Source organism: Mixophyes fleayi, chromosome 7, assembly GCF_038048845.1.
Source record: "Mixophyes fleayi isolate aMixFle1 chromosome 7, aMixFle1.hap1, whole genome shotgun sequence".
Taxonomy (NCBI): Eukaryota; Metazoa; Chordata; class Amphibia; order Anura; family Limnodynastidae; genus Mixophyes; species Mixophyes fleayi.
In genome coordinates this window covers 146821873-146844641 of record NC_134408.1, presented here as the reverse complement: position 1 = coordinate 146844641, position 22769 = coordinate 146821873, and the positions used below count along the sequence as shown (strand labels likewise).

Below are 22769 nucleotides of genomic sequence, written 5' to 3'. Positions count from 1 at the left end.
TCAGAGGAGGGTAGCGAGAAAGCTGACTGAAGGTCTGCAAAAGAGAGGGGTCTACCATTCGTCACCAACTGGCCGAGGCCCTTGATTCCCGCCCGAGACCACCTTCTGAAGTCAGAACCCGATTGACCTGGTGGAAAGTCTGGATTGAACACGAAGGGGGTGATAGGTGAAGGAAAAGTTGAGATGCTTTTTCCAAAACGGATTTTCTTCCAAACCTTTAAGGTTGGGCCGATGGTTGGGTGAAGGATTCTGGGTATCTTAGATAACCAAGGTACCACATTTAGCGGGGTTGTGATAAGTTCATTCTCAATAACCACCCATTGTTTGAGGTCACCCCCTCTGGTCCAGTCCACTATCCTGCTAAGAAAAACTGCCTGAAGATAACCCTGGAGCATTGGCAATTGTGCCCCTCCTTGATGTTTTCGCCTATAAAGGAGAGCATGCTTAAATCGGGGTCTCCTACCTCCCCAGACAAACTCGCGTATCAAACGCTGGAGACTATCAAGGAATCTTTGAGGGATTATGATCGGAAGTGCTTGCATCAGGTAGAGTATTTTGGGAAGAACATTCATTTTTATAATGTTCATTTTACCAAACCAAGAGAATTTGGAGGACGACCAGGCTGCCAAGTCTTTTTTAATTTTATTTATGAGAGGGGGGAAATTCAGATGGAATAGCTGATCATTGGACCTTGAGATAGAAACCCCAAGATAACGTAAATGTGAGGGCTGCCATTTAAATGGGAATGCTGATTTGAGGCCTTTTATTGATTGTTCTGGGGCTGAGATGTTAAGGGCATTTGACTTAGAGAAATTTATTTTGAAGTTGGAGAGAGTGCCAAATTTAGAGAATTCTAACATCGGGTTAGGTAATGATGTGATAGGGTTTGTGATGATCGCAAGCAAGTCATCTGCAAATAGGGCCAATCGGTAGTTTTCTTTACCGATCTGCAGACCCGTGATGTTTGGGTTAGATCGAATCGCCCTGGCCAGGGCTTCCATACAGAGTACAAATATCAGAGGGGATAGTGGGCAGCCTTGCCGAGTGCCGTTATAGATGGTAAAGGAGTCAGATAAGATGCCGTTTGCTCTAACTTTAGCAGAAGGGAATTTGTACAGGGCTAAAATTTTATGTAAACAGGAGGGGCCAAGTCCCATATGGAGAAGTACACCCAGCAAAATGTCCTTTTAACACAATTGTTGTATATTTCAACAGACGCACAACATTAAAAACATAACTTAGAGAACATACGAATAAGCCAGAGACAGTGATGCTGTGACAAGTTGACGTCCAGGCTTCTGACAGCCGGAGACATAACACACATTTCCTTCTAATATTATTATCCTGAGGCAAAACAGAACAACTGACCTTCAATGAACGGTGAACACAATGAGAGCCCCCCGTACAAAATGACGACTGCGAGAGCAATGTCCTGAGAAGTAGGGTAGGTGGCGGCAATCATTTCGTATAGTACATAACACAGAACACATCACAAGTAAAAAAATTAAACTAAAAAACAGTTATCCAATGAGAAACTGCCTGTATTCTGCTGCCGATGAGGAATCAGAAGTCTACCGGATAATCAGAACGGAATTATTACTATTACACAGACGGAACTGAGTTTTAGTAATAATGAAAGATTAAATAATATAATAATATCTAATTCCATCCCACCTCTTCAGTTCTTATCTATGGTGTAAGTCATGACCATTGAATATGGTCCTCTGAGGCTTTAATGTGGTCTTCCCAGGAGTCTGCAATCACTCCCAAGACTTAAACACACATTTTGTGGGGTTAATATTATTATTATTATTATTATTATTAATTTTTATTTATAGGGCTCCACTAGGTATCCGTAGCGCCGTACAGGGACAGACAGAAACACGGTACAAGGTGAGACAGCACGGTACAGTTAACAAAAAAGCACAGTAACTCGGAAGCTCAAAGTACAGCTAGATGAAAGGTGAGAGCCCAGCGGAGTAGAGAGAGGGGTAGAAGGGCAGAAGGACCTCACGGAAGAGACAAGGAGCTGGAGAGCAGAGTTAAGGTGGTGGAGAACAGGAGGAGAGGAGGTCCTGCTCGAAGGAGCGTACAATCTAAGAGGAGGGTAGAACAGACAGAGACGCAAGGGTAGGAGGAGGGAATGGGGAGAACGGAGGCAGGGACGGAGAGGGGGAAAGAGGAGAACGATGAGGAGGGAGGTAGGAGGGGGACAGGAAGTAGGGCAGGAGTGGGAGGGGGGTAGGTGGGAGACTGGAAGGAGGGCAGTTAAGTGGGGGACTGAGATTTGAGCCTATCGCTTTATGCCGCAGTGACGTCGCTAGTTACTGGTGAACTGATAGGCTGAAAATGGATTCAGGACATACAATTACTGCAATGTACGTGACTCTTACGCTGGGTATACACTATTACTGCAGATGCAATTTCTGTTATGATTTCACCAACGACTGAAAGTCCCGATGAGCAGCTGATTCCTGTGTACACACCTACACAATTTACCTTCAGATCCGTGATCTTCATCTCTCATAACCATCTGCTGAAAAGATCCTGACTCTGTACACTCTACAGATATCTGCCTATGCTGCTGGTGGTGAGTGCGTACACACTTCCACATTTGCCCGACATCGTTCCATCGTTGATGCTGATTTTTAGGAAGTTTATAAACCTAAACCAACAGCTTAACTATTTAAATATTCACCTACATGGTCATTTTTAAAAAAACATGATTAGCTCTAAACAAGAAATAACGGGCGACAGCGATATGTTGAGACCAAAAAAGGTTTACTTAAACGCCTGGATTAAACGAGTTATCAGTTGTAAGTCAGGTTTACGCTGAATGTGAAGAGCCCGTTGTGTAAGGTCACCCAGCTGTCATCTAGAGACACTGGCGGCGGTTTTAGACAGCGGTATAAACACATGTGGGTGTCTGTCCGTCGTCACCCTCTCATAAACCCTGCGGCATTATCTCTTCATTAGGAGGAAGAGACATCCCCTGGGGCTGGGTACAAGATGCACAGACACGTGACAGAAGCTGACATCTCGCAGAGCGGATCAGGACACAGCGCTCTGTCACTCAGCCTCAGAATGTCATTTTATATGGATCTTATCTTCACAAAAAAGCAGTTTTTTAAAAAACAAAACAAAAAGCACAATATAGATTTCAGGTTATAATTCGTGTTTGTCTGTACTAAGCTGCATTGCGGAAACAACATTTAGAAAAAAAAGTATATTTCCTATTCCATATTAAGATTATTTGCAAATTCATATTACATTTTCTGCTGCCATCTCTTATATAAATAAGCAAGTATTCAGGTTGTAAGCTGGAGAACTCTCAGATCGATACATTTGCCCCTTGGCGTCACTTCATTACAGAAATATAATAGTTTGAGGTCTCCAACTCTCTTTGCCGCTCAATACAACAGAAACTGACAGATCGCCAGACCTGCTATTGGCTGTAGTTTTCTTACGTTGTTGCAGCTCTGTACAAAACGATATAGATGGCAGATCAGAGGAAAGCAGCAAAAATCTGCATGCATGTTTTTCCAGCGTTTCAGACTGAATTGTAGTTTATACTGTGATGTTTGACAGTCATTTTCATTAGGGCCTGATTATCCAATAGACTGACTAGGCTGCAGCCAAGGGCACCAGGTTTTTGGGGAACGCAACATTTTGGGGCATGCAAAATCGTGACTGTGAGAGGTATAAACTGAAATTCATTGTAAAATTTGGGACAAGTTGTTTTCCAAAGTAAATAGAAAACATGAAAGAAAAATGTAGCAAGGTTTTAATCTTGACGTATTCCCATGGTAAAGGCTGAATACAATGAGTCATCCTTGGGTGGGCGCTTGAGCATAAGCGAGTAGGAGAGACAGGGACGGCGACAGCCCTCTCCCCCTTCACGTCGTCAGCCTCAGTAGCGCTCGTTCAATGAAATAAGTGACAAAGATTACTGTGACCCATTTTAAAAGTCAAGTGGGGATAAGTTTCGAAAACATAAATATTGGAGGTTGGTGAGTGTGAAGAAAGCCGAATTTTAAATTAAGGACGAGTTAGGTTTTACCTATCGCACATTAGCCCGCCGTGACAGCGGAGGGGGCCCCCTGAAAATATAGAGACAGACATAACAGGTACCTGTTAGATACAGTTTGCTTAAGAGGGTATCAAACCAGTGACACTTGGCTTTATAGTTATGAACTAGACCCTTTCAGTCTATTATTCATATTTGTACAAAGAAAGAAAAAGTAATCAAAAAAACTAGACTTATCCTTCCCAAAACGTCTTTGTTTTTGTACCTGATAACACGGCAGCTCAGAGGCGCCATCCTGTGTCCAATACTGGACATGACCATTATGGTCAGTGCAATAAATATTCCATCAGCTAGAAAAACTAACTACTGAGTAGTCAATTTAGTAGGAGATCACAGCCATTCACGGGACATGTGCTATGCAGTAGCTGTGATTCCTCTCAACCAGGGTCGTCGTCCCCCCCCCCCCGCAAAATGTCAGCGCCCATCATTCTAAATTTAAATAATCTTTGCACAAAAACTACGTTTATCATCTACACTCTAAGTAATTGCAACTTGTAACCCAGGACTGGACAAATCTGTCTCCTAGATGGACCCCCCAATTCCAGAGCTGTGCTTATACATTAAAGTGATGTTTTCAGGGCCAGCGCTACCATTAGGCAACAATGGTTAGGGAGGGGCTTAAAACACTGAAAGACATAACATCATACTTGCCAACTCTCCCTGAATGTCAGGGAGACTCCCTGAAATAGGGGTGATCTCCCTCACTCCCTGAAGAGTCTGGCATTCTCCCTGATGCTGAGCCAGTACAAGACGTGGTTGGCTTCGCCATCTGTGGCATGATGGCACGGTTCAGAGATTGTGTCCTATGTCCATGTATTGATGCCTATGGAGGTGGCCATTTTCATGGAGACCAAGATTTAACCAAAGACTGACAGTTAAGACAACATGACTTCAGTAATGGAGACAGAAATGTAAAATACACTTCAGTCTCTAGAGATTCATTAGCTGCTTTTCTTTAACACATAGTTGCCTACTCTCCTGGAATATCCGGGAGACTCCCGCATTTCTGGGACACCTCCCGGGCTCCCGAGAGAGCAGGGCAACCTCCCAGTTTTCACCCTCGCAATAGATAAGGGGCGGGACTTAACAACACAGATATTGCGTCATCTTAGCCCTGCTCCCTGCTGTAATTGGCCAAAATTGTGACAATCATTTAGGGGACGGGGCCAAAACTATGCGATTAATCAAGCCCCGTCGCCGCACGCCCACCTACCCCGGGATCTCCCTGAAGCCAATGAGGAAAACTTGGCAAGTATGCATAATATCACATCACACGGAGCGCCGAAAGCCGATATAAAGTAAAAGCAGAGGGCAGATTCTTACGTGTGAACCTGTCGTCTCCTCCGGTCAGCGCTAAGACTGAAGACTGGCGTCAAGCTATGATGTCATAACCCAGCGCCACATTCCCAGGCTGAGGAGCAGAGGATGCCGCCCTTAACTTCCACCTGCTAAGGTAATAAGCAGCATTTGGGTCGGGGTGCAACGCTTGAGTGGAGGATGCAATGGCCAAGGGTGGTGGGCTTCACCTATGGCGCTGCCACTGGCCACGGATCTTTTACATTTGCCTGGGCATGGTAATTTATGGACTTCCACGTTTACGTAACAGGGTCCATTCATAGGGCGCTGTGTGCGTCTCATTAGTGTCATTATTTTTACTCTCTGGCAGGAAAAATACCGTAAATTACGTCCATTTTTGTGAATTTCAGAGCACTGAGGCAAACAAGGGGTAAATCCCGTAACAGAGTATTGTATAAGAATGAGCAAAAGGAATGACAATATGTACGGCGGCCGGCATGGGGTTAATCATGGGCACGATGCCCGTCTTATCACCATCGTCCTTCCTCTGTCAGGAGTGTGCCAGCTGAAACCACAAGCGAGACAGCAATAACAGTCACAGGCGCAGAGATTAGCCGATCATCGCACGAGGGGCCCGGGCGTGGGCACGGCAGATATAACAAAACTGGACAGCACAGAGATACCCTTATCCAAACCCATGCACAGAAATATGGGAGCGTCTCACTAGGGGACTGCGGAGGCACACGTCTCAGGAAATTGGATTTAAACTCATTTTTGTGCATTCTGGCACCAGGCCTGTAATATACAGGACATTAGTAGAGGACACTGCATTGTGTTATCTCTGGTAGTTACTAATACAAACCAGTATTTTCCGGAGGCGAAAAAACTATTACACTGTTTTGGCAATCAGCATAAAGATAATGCAGTACTGACCGCTCACTACATTTATGGAAATATAATTAGTTCACCTGTCACCAACTTCTAGCGGGGGCAGCCATTTTGTACTCCATGAGAACGAGGGACCAGTGATATCACTGAGGCAGGCAGCCATTTTGTAATCCATGAGAACGAGGGAACAGTGACATCACTGAGGCAGGCAGCCATTTTGTAATCCATGAGAACGAGGGAACAGTGACATCACTGAGGCAGGCAGCCATTATGTAATCCATGAGAATGAGGGAACAGTGACATCACTGAGGCAGGCAGCCATTATGTAATCCATGAGAATGAGGGAACAGTGACATCACTGAGGCAGGCAGCCATTTTGTAATCCATGAGAATGAGGGAACAGTGACATCACTGAGGCAGGCAGCCATTTTGTAATCCATGAGAATGAGGGAACAGTGACATCACTGAGGCAGGCAGCCATTTTGTAATCCATGAGAATGAGGGAACAGTGACATCACTGAGGCAGGCAGCCATTTTGTAATCCATGAGAATGAGGGAACAGTGACATCACTGAGGCAGGCAGCCATTTTGTAACCCATGAGAATGAGGGAACAGTGACATCACTGAGGCAGGCAGCCATTGTGTAATCCATGAGAACGAGGGAACAGTGACATCACTGAGGCAGGCAGCCATTTTGTAATCCATGAGAATGAGGGAACAGTGACATCACTGAGGCAGGCAGCCATTGTGTAATCCATGAGAACGAGGGAACAGTGACAACACTGAGGCAGGCAGCCATTTTAGGAGATGAGCCAAAATTCAATCCTAGTGAATTGATGATATTAGGATGTTTATTGCTGTGTTTAACTTTTACTTTAAATAGAATCGTATAAGATATTGGTGAACTTATCGTAGACCAGACTGAAGGGAGTTTGGAGTAGCTGTGACTCATTAGGACCAAAAGAGTATGAAAAAAAAACTTAAGGCATCCATAGCACCGAAGCCAAAACACAAGAAAAAATCAGCCTCCCACACATCACACATGGAATTACAATTATTTTAGGGTGGTGTCAAGCAGGTTCTTTTAAGCTCTTTGCTTTTCTCTGGCCGTAAAAAAAAGCGAAAGCCAAAAGAATGACTGAATCTCTGCCACACGACAGTGCTTAAAGTGTAACAGATGTCGGCACACCGTGGAAGCAGCCATTTTGTGGTCTAAACCAACTTTCACCCTATTAATCCACTAAGAATATCACTGAAGTGGGGAGGCAGCATTCTGTGATTTATACCAATTGTCACTGGTTCCTAATGAACGGAAAAGCTGCAATCAAATGTTGATGACACCCACAAAAATGGTTACCTCCATTTACGTGCCTCAAGAACGCCTCAGTGATGTCACTGGTCCTTAGGATGGACTACATACCCATGAATATTGGGACTATTGCCTCATGTGCTCCTCCAGTGATGTCACTAGTTACTCATTAAACGATACGCTGTGTTCTGACAAATATTGGATCAGCCCATAAAATGGTCGCCACCGCTGTGTATATGAGACATATACTTATTTACTTCATTTAAAGTGGCAATGTACACAAGATTGAGAATAAAAACATCAGAATGATTCTTTGCAAAAATTGCCTTCTGAACAAATTTCTAAAAATGTACAAAGTTACCTCCCATCCACCACACTCAACATGGCGGCCTACCTCACTGAACTGGTTGTCAGAGTCTGGCTCCACCCACGAACAAGACCATTGTCGAACTAATGCATGCCTATTTTTCATAGTGATATCGCTCTGGTATGACAGGGGCACGGTGTTCTCTATATGCTTTAAGGTTACGCTGACTGAGCGCGTCCTCGCTGTACAACACCGCGGGTTTTCTGTTCAGAAAGTTACATCATTGCTGCCTCACAGCGCTGAGTTCATGGGTTCAATTCCAACCAAGACCCTATCTGTGTGGAGTTTGTATGTTCTCCACATGTTTGCGTGTGTATCCTAACACACTCCAAAAACATAATAGTATGCTAATAAATTGACCTTGGTGTGTGTGTGTTAGGGAATTTAGACTGTAAGCTCCAATGGGGCAGGGACTACAGCAATGCAGAATTAGTGGTGCTATATAAATTTATGATTGTAAGCTCCAATGAGACAGTGAATGATGACATTCTTTGTCTGGTGCTGTGTAATATAACAGGTTTTATATATATAATATATATATATATATATATACACATAATAGTGAGTAAACAGCTCTGTTACCAAACATATGTGCGGCCTTTTCTCTTAATTTAAGAGCTTACAGTAGCAATTTGACAAAAGCAAAGAAGAGAATTTCCGATATAATACAGTTATTTTTCCTCTCAGTATTTAGGAAGAAGACACCTTTAGAGAGCTCGTCACTACAGCTCCCAGCATATCAGGCTAAGGTTACAAAACTGGTTTAAGTCAGTGTAAAACACATTATCACACGTAGAGGCAGATATTTTATACATGGGAGTTTTATAGTAGGAGTTCATTACTTTTTTTTAATCGAGTTCCTGAGTGTGGTGTATATTCCTTTAAGTAAGACTCTCGGCTCACAGCATGAATATTCAGACACATGTTCCTACAAACATGAAAGTACTGTGTGTTCTTTTCTGCCAATCAACGCAGTGACAACAAGGCCAGGAGCTACAGCTATGAAGCACCCCTATGGATAAGCTGCAATTCCTGGGAACCAATGAGCCTTAAAAACAACACAACAGACTGGGGCTTAGGTAAAGGGGGAGACGAGAGAGTTAAGGAGGGGCGTCGAGCTTTCACTCACTGAACTTGTGACATTAGGAGATAAGAACCCAGAGGAAAAACTGAAGTCCAAGGTGACTTGTATAGAAGTGTGAGGTCCAAACCTCACCAGTAGGGCGCAACCTGGTGGACAAGTTCCCCATTGCCGGATAAACGCTGCATAATCATTTATTTATATAAGGCTGCAACGTGTATTCTGTAATAAGAGGGAAATATGAGGGTTATGGAATTATAGCATCATTCTGTCGTCTCATATTATGGATTCATTCCATCCTAGTCCTGCATCGTCCATTAGGCAACCTAAGCTTCGGTCTAACACATTTTTTGGTGGGTTTTCTTGACAAATGGAGGGAGGGAAGTGGGCCCCAAGGGTGAGACTCGGATCAGAAGCCTATTAGGAACATTGTCCAGTGACCCAGCCCAAGGTAGCCCTCTGGCCCAAAACCAATATCCATCATCATCAACATCATCATTTATTTATATAGCGCCACAAATTCCGTAGCGCTGTACAGAGAACTCATTCACATCAGTCCCTGCCCCATTGGAGCTTACAGTCTAAATTCCCTAATATAGACACACACTCACACAGACACAGACAGACAAAGAGGGAGATAGACAGACAGAGACTAGGGTCAATTTTTTATACCAGTCAATTAACTTAGCGGTATGTTTTTGGAGTGTGGGAGGAAACCGGAGCACCCGGAGGAAACCCACGCAAACACGGGGAGAACATACAAACTCCTCACAGATAAGGCCATGGTCGGGAATCGAACTCATGACCCCAGTGCTGTGAGGCAGAAGTGCTAACCACTGAGCCACTGTGCTGCCCATCTCTGACTTTTTCTAAAAAAAAAATAAAAAATTAAAACTTGTATTATATTTTTTGTTTGGGTGTAGTTCCACCTTAAAGCTACACTACCACCTACTGATTTTTATTATTTCTTTTTTTATAACATGCTCCTTCTAATGCACTGCTTTAAAAGGGAGGTGGAGGGAGGACCAATCACAAGCTGCAAATTATTTGACTGTTGTCACCGCAGCTTTAACGGGATTGGGCCGCTCCCTGTGTTACCGTGGCTCTTTACACCTATCGCTATATGTATTTTGACAGCGATCGACTGAGAAAGACGTGATGCGATTGGACTTGCACTGGTTAATATGCTGCTCCTTTTAGCGCTCTCTGCGCAAATGCAGACGTTAGCTTGTAAGGGGGAAGCCTTTAAGGGAAGAGGTGCAGGAAGAGCAAAGGTTTGGACAAATGGTGAAACTTGTCAGCTGAGCCCCTGACGAGAGGCGGTGATGTAGAACCAGGCAGATCTCTCTAGCTGAGAAAGGAATAAACCTATATCTGGATGTGAGAGGGAGAGTGAGAACAGCCTTCAACAGTTTCCAGGGACCATTTAAAGATGGCAGCCATCCAAGGTTTCATCTGTAAGCGCTTATGAGGAGCTGTACAAAAACTCAGCTAGCTAAAGATAACGCAGATTCCTACAGCAACAGCTTCAGATCTAGCTGCAATTGTACTTTCACGTTACATTCATTGGTGCACAGGGAAACGTATTCCTGTAACTGGCAATAAACTAATATCGCTCTGCTTTATATGACCCTGTAATGTCAATGGTTTCCTCTCTGTTTTCCTTCATTCTGTTGAATGTGAAGAGATTTAAAAGCTTAGTTATTAATAACTATACAATACGAACAGCTGAAATCTAAATAGCTCCGAGCAATGTCATAGAACCCACGAACAAGGGGCTTGTGAACATCAAAATGACCCCAGATATATCTGTTGATTCAGGTAAACAGCCGGATCTGCTGGTGGTTTGTTAGCTTTAAAGAAGCCAACAACGTTTACATCTGGCTTCCAACCTGACTGCCAAATGACCAGATCTGTATCCAAATTGGACAGATCCGACAGACCGACAGCCAAGGAGAATGCTCGACTCCCATTAGTGGATTGACTGATGACTACACACACAGTGTTTGCTGTCACAAGCCAACTACACTTTTATCCGGAACAACTGAAATCCTAAATTATTTCAGTCCTCTATGGAGGTCAGTGAACCCCAGAAACATCGGATGAACTGGCTGAAAAATTCCCAACATTTAGAACCATTCATATGGGCTAGTTCAAACCGCAGAGACCCACTGCCCTAAAGGACTGTATTAGCCATCTACGCCCCATTTCCTCGGCACAATACAGTGCTACTTGGCAGGTATAAGATTTGATTTTGTACCAACTTTTGATAGGGTTCAACATTTTCCTTAATGGAAAACTAGGGCACACTTAGGATGTCCTTTGCCCTAAAAATCCATCCACCGCCCAGGCCATTTTTCCCCAAATCAGCAGTACAGTGGAGAGGAGTCAAATCAATCATTGTCTTGAAAATTCCCCAGGCATAGATCGCCTTCAAGATGCTACTATATAGAAAAACAATTGAATTAAGCCTTACGTTATTTTCTGCAGAAATGTTCTTTTAATATACATCATGTTATTATGTATTGAGCAAGATGAGAGTTTTGTCCCACCCTGGTCGTTTCTCTGTCAATTAGTGACAGTTGGGTACTTGGAGATCACAAATACACTCCTGAACTCCTGCCTGGCCGAAGACTAAAATCTCACCTACCTCTATCACATTACTGGATGTCTCAGTGAGGACAGGGAAGCCTATACGTAACCGGAGTATTCACATGCAGTCCCAGAGGTATATTTACTAAACTGCAGGTTTGAAAAAGTAGAGATGTTGCCTATAGCAACCAATCAGATTCTAGCTGTAATTTTGTAGAATGCACTAAGAAAATGACAGCTAGAATCTGATTGGTTGCTATAGGCAACATCTCTACTTTTTCAAACCTGCAGTTTAGTAAATATACCCCCCCCCCTCCCCCGACTCATAGTAATCCAGGTCTAAATACACATCGAAATAATGAGCTTTCTATTGTGAAACCGTTGTGTACGATAACAGACATTTAACCAAGGTGGATTTCCACATGAATAACAAAGTTTCTCAGGCAAAAACTGTACCCCATACATGAGGTTTGGTTGAGAGATACTTTTTATTTGTTGTGGAACTACAGATCCCAGAATGCCTTGCCAGTACATTATTCTTGTCATCTTTTTTTAATCATTTCACTTTCAGTATTTTCCAGAATAAGGTTTGAAGTCTACGGTGTTCCAGCGTCCCGGAGGCACAGAAGTGAAGCACCTGTCGGTGTTGCGCTGATAACAAGAAATGGCGCTGCTTTATGTATTAGCTCCATCTGCTGCCTCCATGTCAACACAATGAACGCGCTTCTGGGATCTTACAATCTAATTAACGTGCAATTAGCCATCTATATGCCAAAGCAATATGTTTAAAAAGGCATAATAACCTTTTGATGTGTAACGACATTATAAAAGATTGGTTTCTTAGCAAAATACTGCTCCGGCCCCCCCCCCCCCCCCCCCCGGGGATGCACCATCGTGAAACTAATCACATTTTAGTTCTCGGCCAGATGGTCTTCCTATAGATGGTGTCTGCACAATATTACATTCATTTTCAGTACTGCTTGTGAATAACAGATTTATAATGGTTACAAATGCAGATTACCATTTAGATAAAGTAAGTGACAAGGAGTTAACATAACCTCTACAGGGTACTAACTGAAACAGGACACACTGTATTGCTGCATATTTTTTTTAATTCACATTTATTTGCTGAATTTAACAAACTGAAAAAAGTACGACAGTAAATGTGCAACAGGAAGCCTAAACTTTTGCACGCTAGTTTTATTTATTTTTGTGTTAAATGTAGCAAATAAATAATAAATATGGTAGAAATAAGTCATGTTTAAGATTGTGCCCTGCAGAGGTTACGTTACCTTCTTTATACTTAAAGATTCAGTGAAATATGTAATGTGACCAGTGGTGGCCAAACTTTTACATACAACTTTATGACTCCTGTATCTTGTATGTAATCTATAACACAAATCAAGAGATAAGTTCTATTCCAAAAATCTCTACTCTGTCCGGTACTGAACGTAAATTGAAGATTATTCTTGGCAGGAGCTATGCTCATCCGCCTCTAAATAGTAATTTTGCCAATACACCACTTACTGACCGCTTCTCTAACAGTAACGGACAGTTTCTCTAACTGAGCAGACACAGACTGACTGACAACTTTTCTAACAACAAACAGAGTGACTGACAGCTTCTCTGGCATCTAAAACAAAATTATGCGTGTGCGGTAAATCTGATCATGACACACACCTGCCTACAGACCCTTGGTTATGGCCTAAAAAAGAAGGGTGTGGCTTTCTTGGAAAAGGGTGTGGCCTTGCCATATTTGGGTGTGAGTGGATCAGACCTAAATTATCTCTCTTTTACAGTCAGGAATGTTGGCAGGTATTATATTGGGAGATATAATATTGAGTAGGACATTTATTGATCAATATAACCATATTTTCATGCAGCATTTGGAGATATTTAATGTTTTTCTTTTTCCAATGTTGGTGCCTCATTGGAGGTCACTGCCTCCTAGGGACTAGATAGGCTGCACTCTCATGAATATTAACTAATGGCTGTATCCACTGTGTCTAGGTGACAGGTACACTGTAACTAAATGGGGTGTACTTGTACCTGCAGTAAGTTCAGAGTTAGCCCATGGTAATTTAGAAACAGGTGAGTCTGCTGTTGCCCACCGCATCCTACCAGATATTCATCATGCCAGAGCAATTAAACTAATGAAAGTAAATAAGTGGTGCCTGGGGGTTAGGGCGTGTGTTACCATGAATTTATATTCTCTAATTAATTAATATCTTTGTAAGCCCTGGACAGGGTGTTCATTAATCATCCCTGATTATGTAAGGCTTTCATGTACTCTAATATCACCTTGCGCAATTTGTTGGCACTCCTTGCTTATTTGGATAATAATATGCAGCAGGAAAATAGTATTTTATGCATAATAATTTGTTGCAATTGTTTTTGTTTCTCTTATTATTAATATTTCCACTTAATCTCCGGTGTCTCCACATGTGCGAGGGAGGAGACAGATTCTCCTCTCCACTCCCCATTACAGGAAGCTGAAGCCCCGTTTGAGTCACTGTGACACTACTGGCTTTACCGCAGACACATATTTTCATTTTAGAGGTGAAATTGGTCGTTCAGTTTCATTCATAAGTAATAAGAGTATAAATGTCATTTTCGGAGCACAGTAATTCACTGACTGTCTTGTGCTCAGCTGTGGGGGTCAGTGTGAGAGACAGAGGAAGGGCGGCGAATAATCCAATTAGCTAATAGTTTAATCACTCCAATTTCCCGTGACCAGATTGTGTCCCACTCACAGAGGATCTGATTGGTTGGCTTATCCTTGAAACCACTGACCTCAGAGTTATAGAATAATGCAGTTATAGAAAATACAGAATTGCATAACCACAAATGGAACAGAAAAATATGCCAATAGCTCTGTAGGATTGTAAGAGGACGATTTAACAGGTCCTGAATAATGGCCTAATGAGCTTATAGACAGATTAGACGAGCGTGATATGTAGATAGATCTGCTGGTATTAGATTCTGGTTGAAAAACAGCTAAAACCAGTGCAGGAAATCTGCATGACTTTATCAAAGACTGATAAAAGCTAACAAAAGATGTTTCTGTTTCGATGTTTGGCAGCATAAGCAACACTATCTGCATCAAAGTGGAGAGGTTGTAACTGGCATTGTCATATGAGCATCAAGAACGCTGAGCTGTGATCCCATCAACAAACGAAAAAATGTCTTGGAATTATTCTTAAATTTGCACTACCCTATGCTAGGAACTCTGTCACAAACAATGGACTGTACCAGTTATTCTAGTTATGATTGGGGTATGCAATGTATGCAGCAACCTGATTGGCTACCGCAACCTGTCCAATCAGCTTCCCCGCACAGTCAGCAGTTCGCATCCCCCACCTAGCCTTGCTGACGATGTTCTACCTTGCAAGCTGTTTATGCAGCTGGACCAAGTGCTGGAAACAGAAGCCAAGTGGCTAAAAAGCATAACTTCACCACAGACCAGACAACCCCTCTAACTATGACAAATAAATAACTTTATATCAGTGTATAAAACTCAGGTAACACACTGGCATTGCATTTAGACAGCAGTGGTGGAAGGGGTCTTACCCCCATTGCTTGTTGCACATGCACAGATTCCGTAATACATGCATGGATGCAATTAACAGAACATATTGCATGCAGAAACATTTCAGCATCAGTCAAACAAGGAAGATACAGACTAGACGGACATGAGACATTAGGCTGAGGACTCGGCCCATGAGAGATTACATTCTAGAGGGAGGGGGTAGTGAAACAATATAAACTAAAGGGCATTAAGCTTAGCAGTCCAGGTGGGGAGCAGAGGAGGAGATGGAGGCTACACAGTCGGACTGGTAGGAAGTTGGCTTGAAGCAGGTGAGGATATTGGGTTGGGAGAGTGTGGAAGAGGAGAACAAGGGAAGAGAGGTAGGAGGGGAGTGGATAGACATGGGAAGAAGTTACCATACTGTGGGTAGAACAATATGATAATACAGATGAACAGATTGTAGAATTTAAATGAGTGTCAAGGTTTACAAGTGGTTCATTAAATCACAAGTGATCGTATCACTAATGCTAGCAGATCAGTAAGGAGTGTCCAAGGCAGATGATTGAGGTGGAGGGTACGAGGACTCAGAGGAGTGTTGGATTTTGTCCTCCTGTAGCAGTGATATCGGGTAGAGCGTTTTCCTCCTTTTTATCTCCTGTTTAACTCTGGTATAACTCTAAATTATGCTATATTAATCCTAATAGACTTGTAACTAACACACTTAAGACCTGGCACACAGCTTTTGCTAAATGTTCTCTTACAAAGTGACTGGCACTAAGCTGTGTGATGATTCCCAACACCAAGATCCAGATACATTAAAGGCTAATTACATTCAAACCTATCAATATTTGGTTGGAATTAGTTAACCTAAACTAAAATATATAGTTTTACTTACTAGGAGGATCTGTAGGTCCCCTTGATGTGCGATATGGTGGAAGCAGAACCATTAGAGGGAGATCTTTGACAACCACCGTATCGCCGGAAAGCAAAACGTTGTCATTTATGTAATATGTTTAGTTTTGGGGTTGACCCTATAAAAATAATTATACAGTAACAAAATAAAGTTCAGACAAAATTCTTAAAAGAAAAGAAAGTACAGACATCCATCTGACAAAGCCAAGATTTGATATTGATTTATATAACATAACCCAATTAAACATTCCATAAATATATTCATTTTATATCATTACACTTATGGCAACCAACTCTGGTATATATTGAATATCTTCTTTTGTGTCTTCAGACATTGCCGGGTTTGCATTAAATACCCCCCAGCGAAAACCACAATTTCTGTAATATTTGTGGCTGGTGGGTAATCAGAGCACGTTGAGAGATGTAGTCCAACAGCAGATGACCCAAGTCTGGAGACATCTGGAGAACAAGTGTAATGGTTAACAGTAAAGTAAAGTTTCCATTACAATAAACGATCCCACCCAGATACTGCAAAAATGAAGGGTGGGGTGCAGTGCGATGGGCTCTGCTTCCCATCATATAACAGAATCGGCACATAAAAAAATCTTAAATAATTCAGACTGTTATTGTAACCAGATTTTACAAGAAGAGACCTGTGTCAAATTATATCTAGTCATGAGCGATTGTTCCGCTGACTTCAGAAAACTACAATAGATTTATACAGATAATATAGCTGTTGGGAAATATGTGAATCTTGCCATTAAGTTAGAAATCTGACTATTGACATCAGTCCGTAGCCTTTGGTTAAAGCAGTGGTTCTCGAACTTTTTCAGTTCGCGGCACCCTTAGAGTCTCCATAATTTTTTCAAGGCACTCCTCCAAAATAATTGGTCCTATTTTTTAAGTATTTGAGTCAAAATAATGTAATAAGTATTCAGGTCAGGACAGAAATAGTTAGTAAGTTGTTTGCAAAAATAATATACATAAATCCAAGGGAAAAGAATATTTTTATATATTTTTTTCAATTATATTTGTCAAAAAATAATGTACAGGTAATATTAAGAGGCATAAGATCAAGCAAAACAACATGTACAAAAATCATCACACTGTGCCCCTTCACCTTTACACTGTGCCCCTTCATCCACACACTATGTGCCCCTTCACCTTTACACTGTGCCCCTTCATCCACACACTCTGTGCCCATTCACCTTTACACTGTGCTCTTTCATCCGCACACTATCTGCCCCTCTTCATCCTCACTGTCTGCCCCTCTTCATCCACACACTGCCTGCCCCTCTTCATCCTCACTGCCTGCCCCTCTTCATCCTCACTGTCTGCCCCTCTTCATCCTCACTGTCGTTGGTGTACTTATAAAACCATTAGTAGCTACTTCTCACTTTGTTATATATACATTTTATATATATTTGTATATATATATATTTGAATTCCATATCACTAACAATGCAGATGATATAATAATTTAATATATATAATTCAGTCTCTGAAATAAGTATTTCTAATGACTCAGATAATATATTGAATGGATCTATATCACAGTCTCTGAAAAAAACATATATACTGATGCAGATGATATCTTGAATGGATCTATATCACAGTCTTTGTAATAATTATTTATACTGATGCAGGTGTTAAATTCATATCTCCTTTTCACTTTGGGCTTATGTCATATAAAGATATGTTATTTTCTCAGGTTTACTCACAAGAACCATGGTATGATTATACCAATACTGCTTTCCTCACTGTTTCTTTTCCTAGAGGGTTGTTTTACTCAAAATGATGTTTCTCCTCACAGATGCTTCGGCTTCATAGATAATTCTCTTTACATATATTTCTATCATCAGATGCTTTTTCTCATTAATGCTGATTTCTGCAAATACAGCCTCTTACATATACAGTATATCTCTTAATAGATCAATCTCCTTAATATATATCTTGCTTCGAACAGAATTTTCAATATTTCTTGCCTTAGGCTGTTCTTAAATGAACACTTAAAAATGCCTAAACTATGCGGAAACTGCTTTTTCATAAATAAGCCCTGCAGGAACTGCGTGCTAAGACAGTTTATCTAGGGGTTCCTCGGTTTCGGAGCTCTAGCACCCGCAAACCTTTTTCATTCGCCACTTTAAAATCGCTACAGAGAGGGGCGTGAGAGGGTGGACCAATAAGAAACTGCAGTTTCAGTGATCGCAATTTGTAATTGGTCCAATGCAGTCACACCCCCTTCATAGCTTAATACAGCCCCCGCTTTCGACTTGGGCTGTGACACAAACAATGGCGCCCCTACAAGAAAAAAAAAGCAGCCCCCAATCCGATGAGGGGCGCCCTGGGTAGGCTGATTTTCTTTCACCTTACCTGGGAGCGCAGCTTTAATGCACTCTGTTGGACCACGTAAAGCGGGGTTCACATCACAGTCGTTCTTACAGCATTATCTTGCTCGAAATATGGAATAAAACTTTTATAATAGTTGAATATACAGTCATCTGTATTTTTGTGATCCATTTCAGCAATCTTCCAGACCTTTATATAACATATCTACAAATACCTGCTGGGAATGAGGCATGACTACAACGTAGGGATACAAGATTCCTGCTTCACGAGTGCAGAACAATACAGTATATTTATATTCATTCTCTTGAGGGGATTATTAAACAGTGTGTAGACGCATCGCTTAATTGTACAAACGCCCTGTCGTATAATCAACATTTCCCTCCAGAAATCTTTTATTGAAGACTTACAAACAAATTCTGTCACATAAACAATTGTCCTCAATCTTTACCAGACACGTATGAGCAACTCAGCCTTGTTAATAGGGAAAAATATTATTTCATCTCAGTTATTTCTAATTTTCTTACATCAGTGAGTACAGATTAAGTGGTGTTGATATTCCTAAATAACATTCACTAAATTCCACAGTCAAGTAACCTTCTATAAAGTTATTGGAAAATAATACTATGTCAATTCTATATTTTCCAGACAAGCAGGTCTGTCCTCAGAGATTAGCAGCCTGCGGCTCTCGCCATAGTGGAACTACAAGTCCTAGCAGACTGTTTAGGCAGGACATGCTGGAGCTTGTAGTCCCACAGCCACTGGAGAGCCACAGGATGCCTACTTCTAATCTAAAGAAACAAAAACAAAGTAGTGTTTGTCTCAACCTGCCCAGATCTCAGTCTTGCAGCCATAATCCCACAAGTACAAGATAAAAAACACAAAAACAAATTAAATAAATTGAGAGGGAAAATAAAGTAAAAGTTGAGGTAGTGACAGAAATAACTAATATCTGGGATGGATGAGACAGGTTTATATATTATGTGAGGTTTCCCCAGTGACACTGACAGATATTAGCTGCAGGTGAGTGAGACCCCTGGACCTCACCTTACAGAGGGGCTTCTCCTCCATGCTGGGCTCATGTCCGGGCTCCGCAGACATCGGGTCCTCTTCACAGCAGATGAAGCTCACGGTACATCCCATGCAGACGGGCAGCAGGTGGGCTGACCCGTCCCACTCCCCACACACACAGCCCGGAGCAGGGACAGGAGGTGACCGGGTCACAGCCCGGAGCAGGGACAGGAGGTGACCGGGTCAGAGCCCGGGAGGCTGCCGGGGGCTCCTCATATCTCTGTCTGATGGAGACGCTGCACTGGGGAGAGGAGGGCGGAGGGGGCTGCTCGGGAACTGGCTTGTTATTGTCTCTGCTCCTCCTCCCGCTCGTCAGGAAGTCACAGGGGCTCAGAGATGTTCCCTAACCTGCAGTGTACCCACCACACACCCCTCTGCACGTGTACCCGCACACCCCTCTGCACGTGCACCCACACCCCTCTGCCAGTGCACTCACTTCCCTCTGCAATGTACTCACACACCCCCCTCTGCCAGTGCACTCACACACTTCCCTCTGCCAGTGTACTCACAAACCCCTCTGCCAGTGCACTCACTTCCCTCTGCAATGTACTCACACACCCCCCTCTGCCAGTGCACTCACACACTTCCCTCTGCAAGTGCACTCACACACACCCCTCTGCCAGTGCACTCACTTCCCTCTGCAATGTACTCACACACCCCCCACTGCAAGTGCACTCACACACACCCCTCTGCCAGTGTACTCACAAACCCCTCTGCCAGTGCACTCACTTCCTTCTGCAATGTACTCACACACTTCCCTCTGCCAGTGCACTCACACAACCCTCTGCAAGTGCACTTACACACACCCCTCTGCCAGTGTACTCACAAACCCCTCTGCCAGTGCACTCACTTCCCTCTGCAATGTACTCACACACTTCCCTCTGCCAGTGCACTCACACACTTCCCTCTGCCAGTGCACTCACACACCCCTCTGCAAGTGCACTCACACACACCCCTCTGCCAGTGTACTCACAAACCCCTCTGCCAGTGCACTCACTTCCCTCTGCAATGTACTCACACACCCCCCTCTGCCAGTGCACTCACACACTTCCCTCTGCCAGTGCACTCACACACCCCTCTGCAAGTGCACTCACACACACCCCTCTGCCAGTGTACTCACAAACCCCTCTGCCAGTGCACTCACTTCCCTCTGCAATGTACTCACACACCCCCCACTGCAAGTGCACTCACACACACCCCTCTGCCAGTGTACTCACAAACCCCTCTGCCAGTGCACTCACTTCCTTCTGCAATGTACTCACACACTTCCCTCTGCCAGTGCACTCACACAACCCTCTGCAAGTGCACTTACACACACCCCTCTGCCAGTGTACTCACAAACCCCTCTGCCAGTGCACTCACTTCCCTCTGCAATGTACTCACACACTTCCCTCTGCCAGTGCACTCACACACTTCCCTCTGCCAGTGCACTCACACACCCCTCTGCAAGTGCACTCACACACACCCCTCTGCCAGTGTACTCACAAACCCCTCTGCCAGTGCACTCACTTCCCTCTGCAATGTACTCACACACCCCCCTCTGCCAGTGCACTCACACACTTCCCTCTGCCAGTGCACTCACACACCCCTCTGCAAGTGCACTCACACACACCCCTCTGCCAGTGTACTCACAAACCCCTCTGCCAGTGCACTCACTTCCCTCTGCAATGTACTCACACACCCCCCACTGCCAGTGCACCAATACACACCTCTGCCAGTGCACCCACATACAGGTACATACATCACAGCCAATACCTCATACATATATGTATATGACAGCCATTGCCCCCTCACAGGTACATACATCTACCTGCAATCACCAGAGTGCTGGCATTATTCAGTGCTGCTTGTGGTTATTACAGAGAAGGTGGAGCCTAGCGGTGCTGTAGACAGGAGCGCAGAATGGTGAGTAGTGGTCTGTGTTGTATAGTAACTTAAGAATATCAGTCACTAGAATGTTCTATACTGTATATCGGTGCTTTTAGTATTTTATATTAGTAAGTATAATGTTCTCTGTATTCTATATGCTTGAATGCTTTTTGTATATTGTATATCAGTTACTAGACTGTTCTCTTGTATAGTAGTCACTATCTGAATTGTATATTGGTTGCTAGAGTGCTCTATGTTTTGTATACGTTACAAGAACACTTTAAAGAGAATGTGCTCAGACTAGAGTGCCACAAAATGAAAGTTTGCCATGTGGGGCTAAGTGCTATGTCAGCCATATCTCTGCATACCTCACAACTGTCCTGATTTCAGCGTGTCTGCCGCCGTCACGACGCAGTCACGCCACCATTTCACGTGACCACTTCCCCCCTCCCTGCCGGTGGGGGCAGACATGTTTGAAGGTAAGTATTGGAGAATACCCCCCCATATATTATTACACATAGGTGTCTCTGTCTTTAAGTGTATTGTTTTAGCTTATTACTGAGATTACGGGTAATGTGCGGCCCTTTTGAAGGTTACAGCGCCTCAGGTTGCCCATCACCGTCCTAGAGGGTCCCTCAATCTTACTTACGCTCCCCACTAATAGTGGGCATTTATAATCAGATGTGGTCATTGATCACTGATAGAATGAATCCGGTTATTGACCCTGTTCAGATTTTGATCCCTCTGCCTGGTCGTTATGGGGACAACATACGCAGCAATTTTGGGACGATTTGGTTGAAAACGGACAATTTGCTTAACTCGATCTCCGTGTGTGACACACAATTCATAAACTCCTGTAGTGCCGCTGACAATACAATATCTCATGGTGATACCTGTGGGATAAGATTGGGCAAAGATACAACAGGGGGAAGATTTTCTGTGACGAACACACACACATGGCGGCACCAGACATATAAATCCTCTTTAGAAGCAGTGTTGTGACAACACATTAAATGACTTATCTCTCATTTTGTGGAAACAATTAAGCGACTTTTAAGAAAACAAGATGGCCGCTCACTTCTGGTGGGTTTTCCAGTTAATATCTGAGGAATGTCAGTGAACACACATTTTATTGTTTTATATAAATCACTAAGATGATATAAATCTTTTGTTTTGATTCCTGTTTTCTCCATTTTAGGATATCCTTCTTGTACCCTTTAATTGAAAAATTCTCTTCCACGGACGTCAGTGATTATAACGCACTCCTGGCTCATCTGGGACCCCCACCCTCTCCCTCAGTACATTATGTTCTTTTTACTTTAATTTTAAAAGTAAATAAAAAATAGTTATTAATACAGAGATATGTCACCCTCTCTCCCAGCTGGTATGTTCTGTGACTTGTCCCATGTTACTGGCATTTAT

The 22769-nt window shown here is 43.0% G+C and overlaps 1 protein-coding gene across 8 annotated transcripts in view; it reads right to left on the bottom strand.

Annotated features, from left to right (window-relative positions):
* TNS1 (tensin 1) overlaps positions 1–19720 on the bottom strand; it is a 322456-nt gene extending 302736 nt beyond the window's left edge. For 7 of the 8 annotated variants that reach the window (XM_075181085.1, XM_075181083.1, XM_075181087.1 and 4 more), the window contains exon 1: positions 19455–19720. In XM_075181085.1, coding sequence (XP_075037186.1) covers positions 19455–19489 — 35 coding nt within the window. In that variant the 5' untranslated portion in view covers positions 19490–19720. The remainder of the gene's footprint in view (positions 1–19454) is intronic. The other variant, XM_075181091.1, reaches the window with a different exon arrangement.
* Between the last annotated feature and the right edge of the window lie 3049 nt (positions 19721–22769).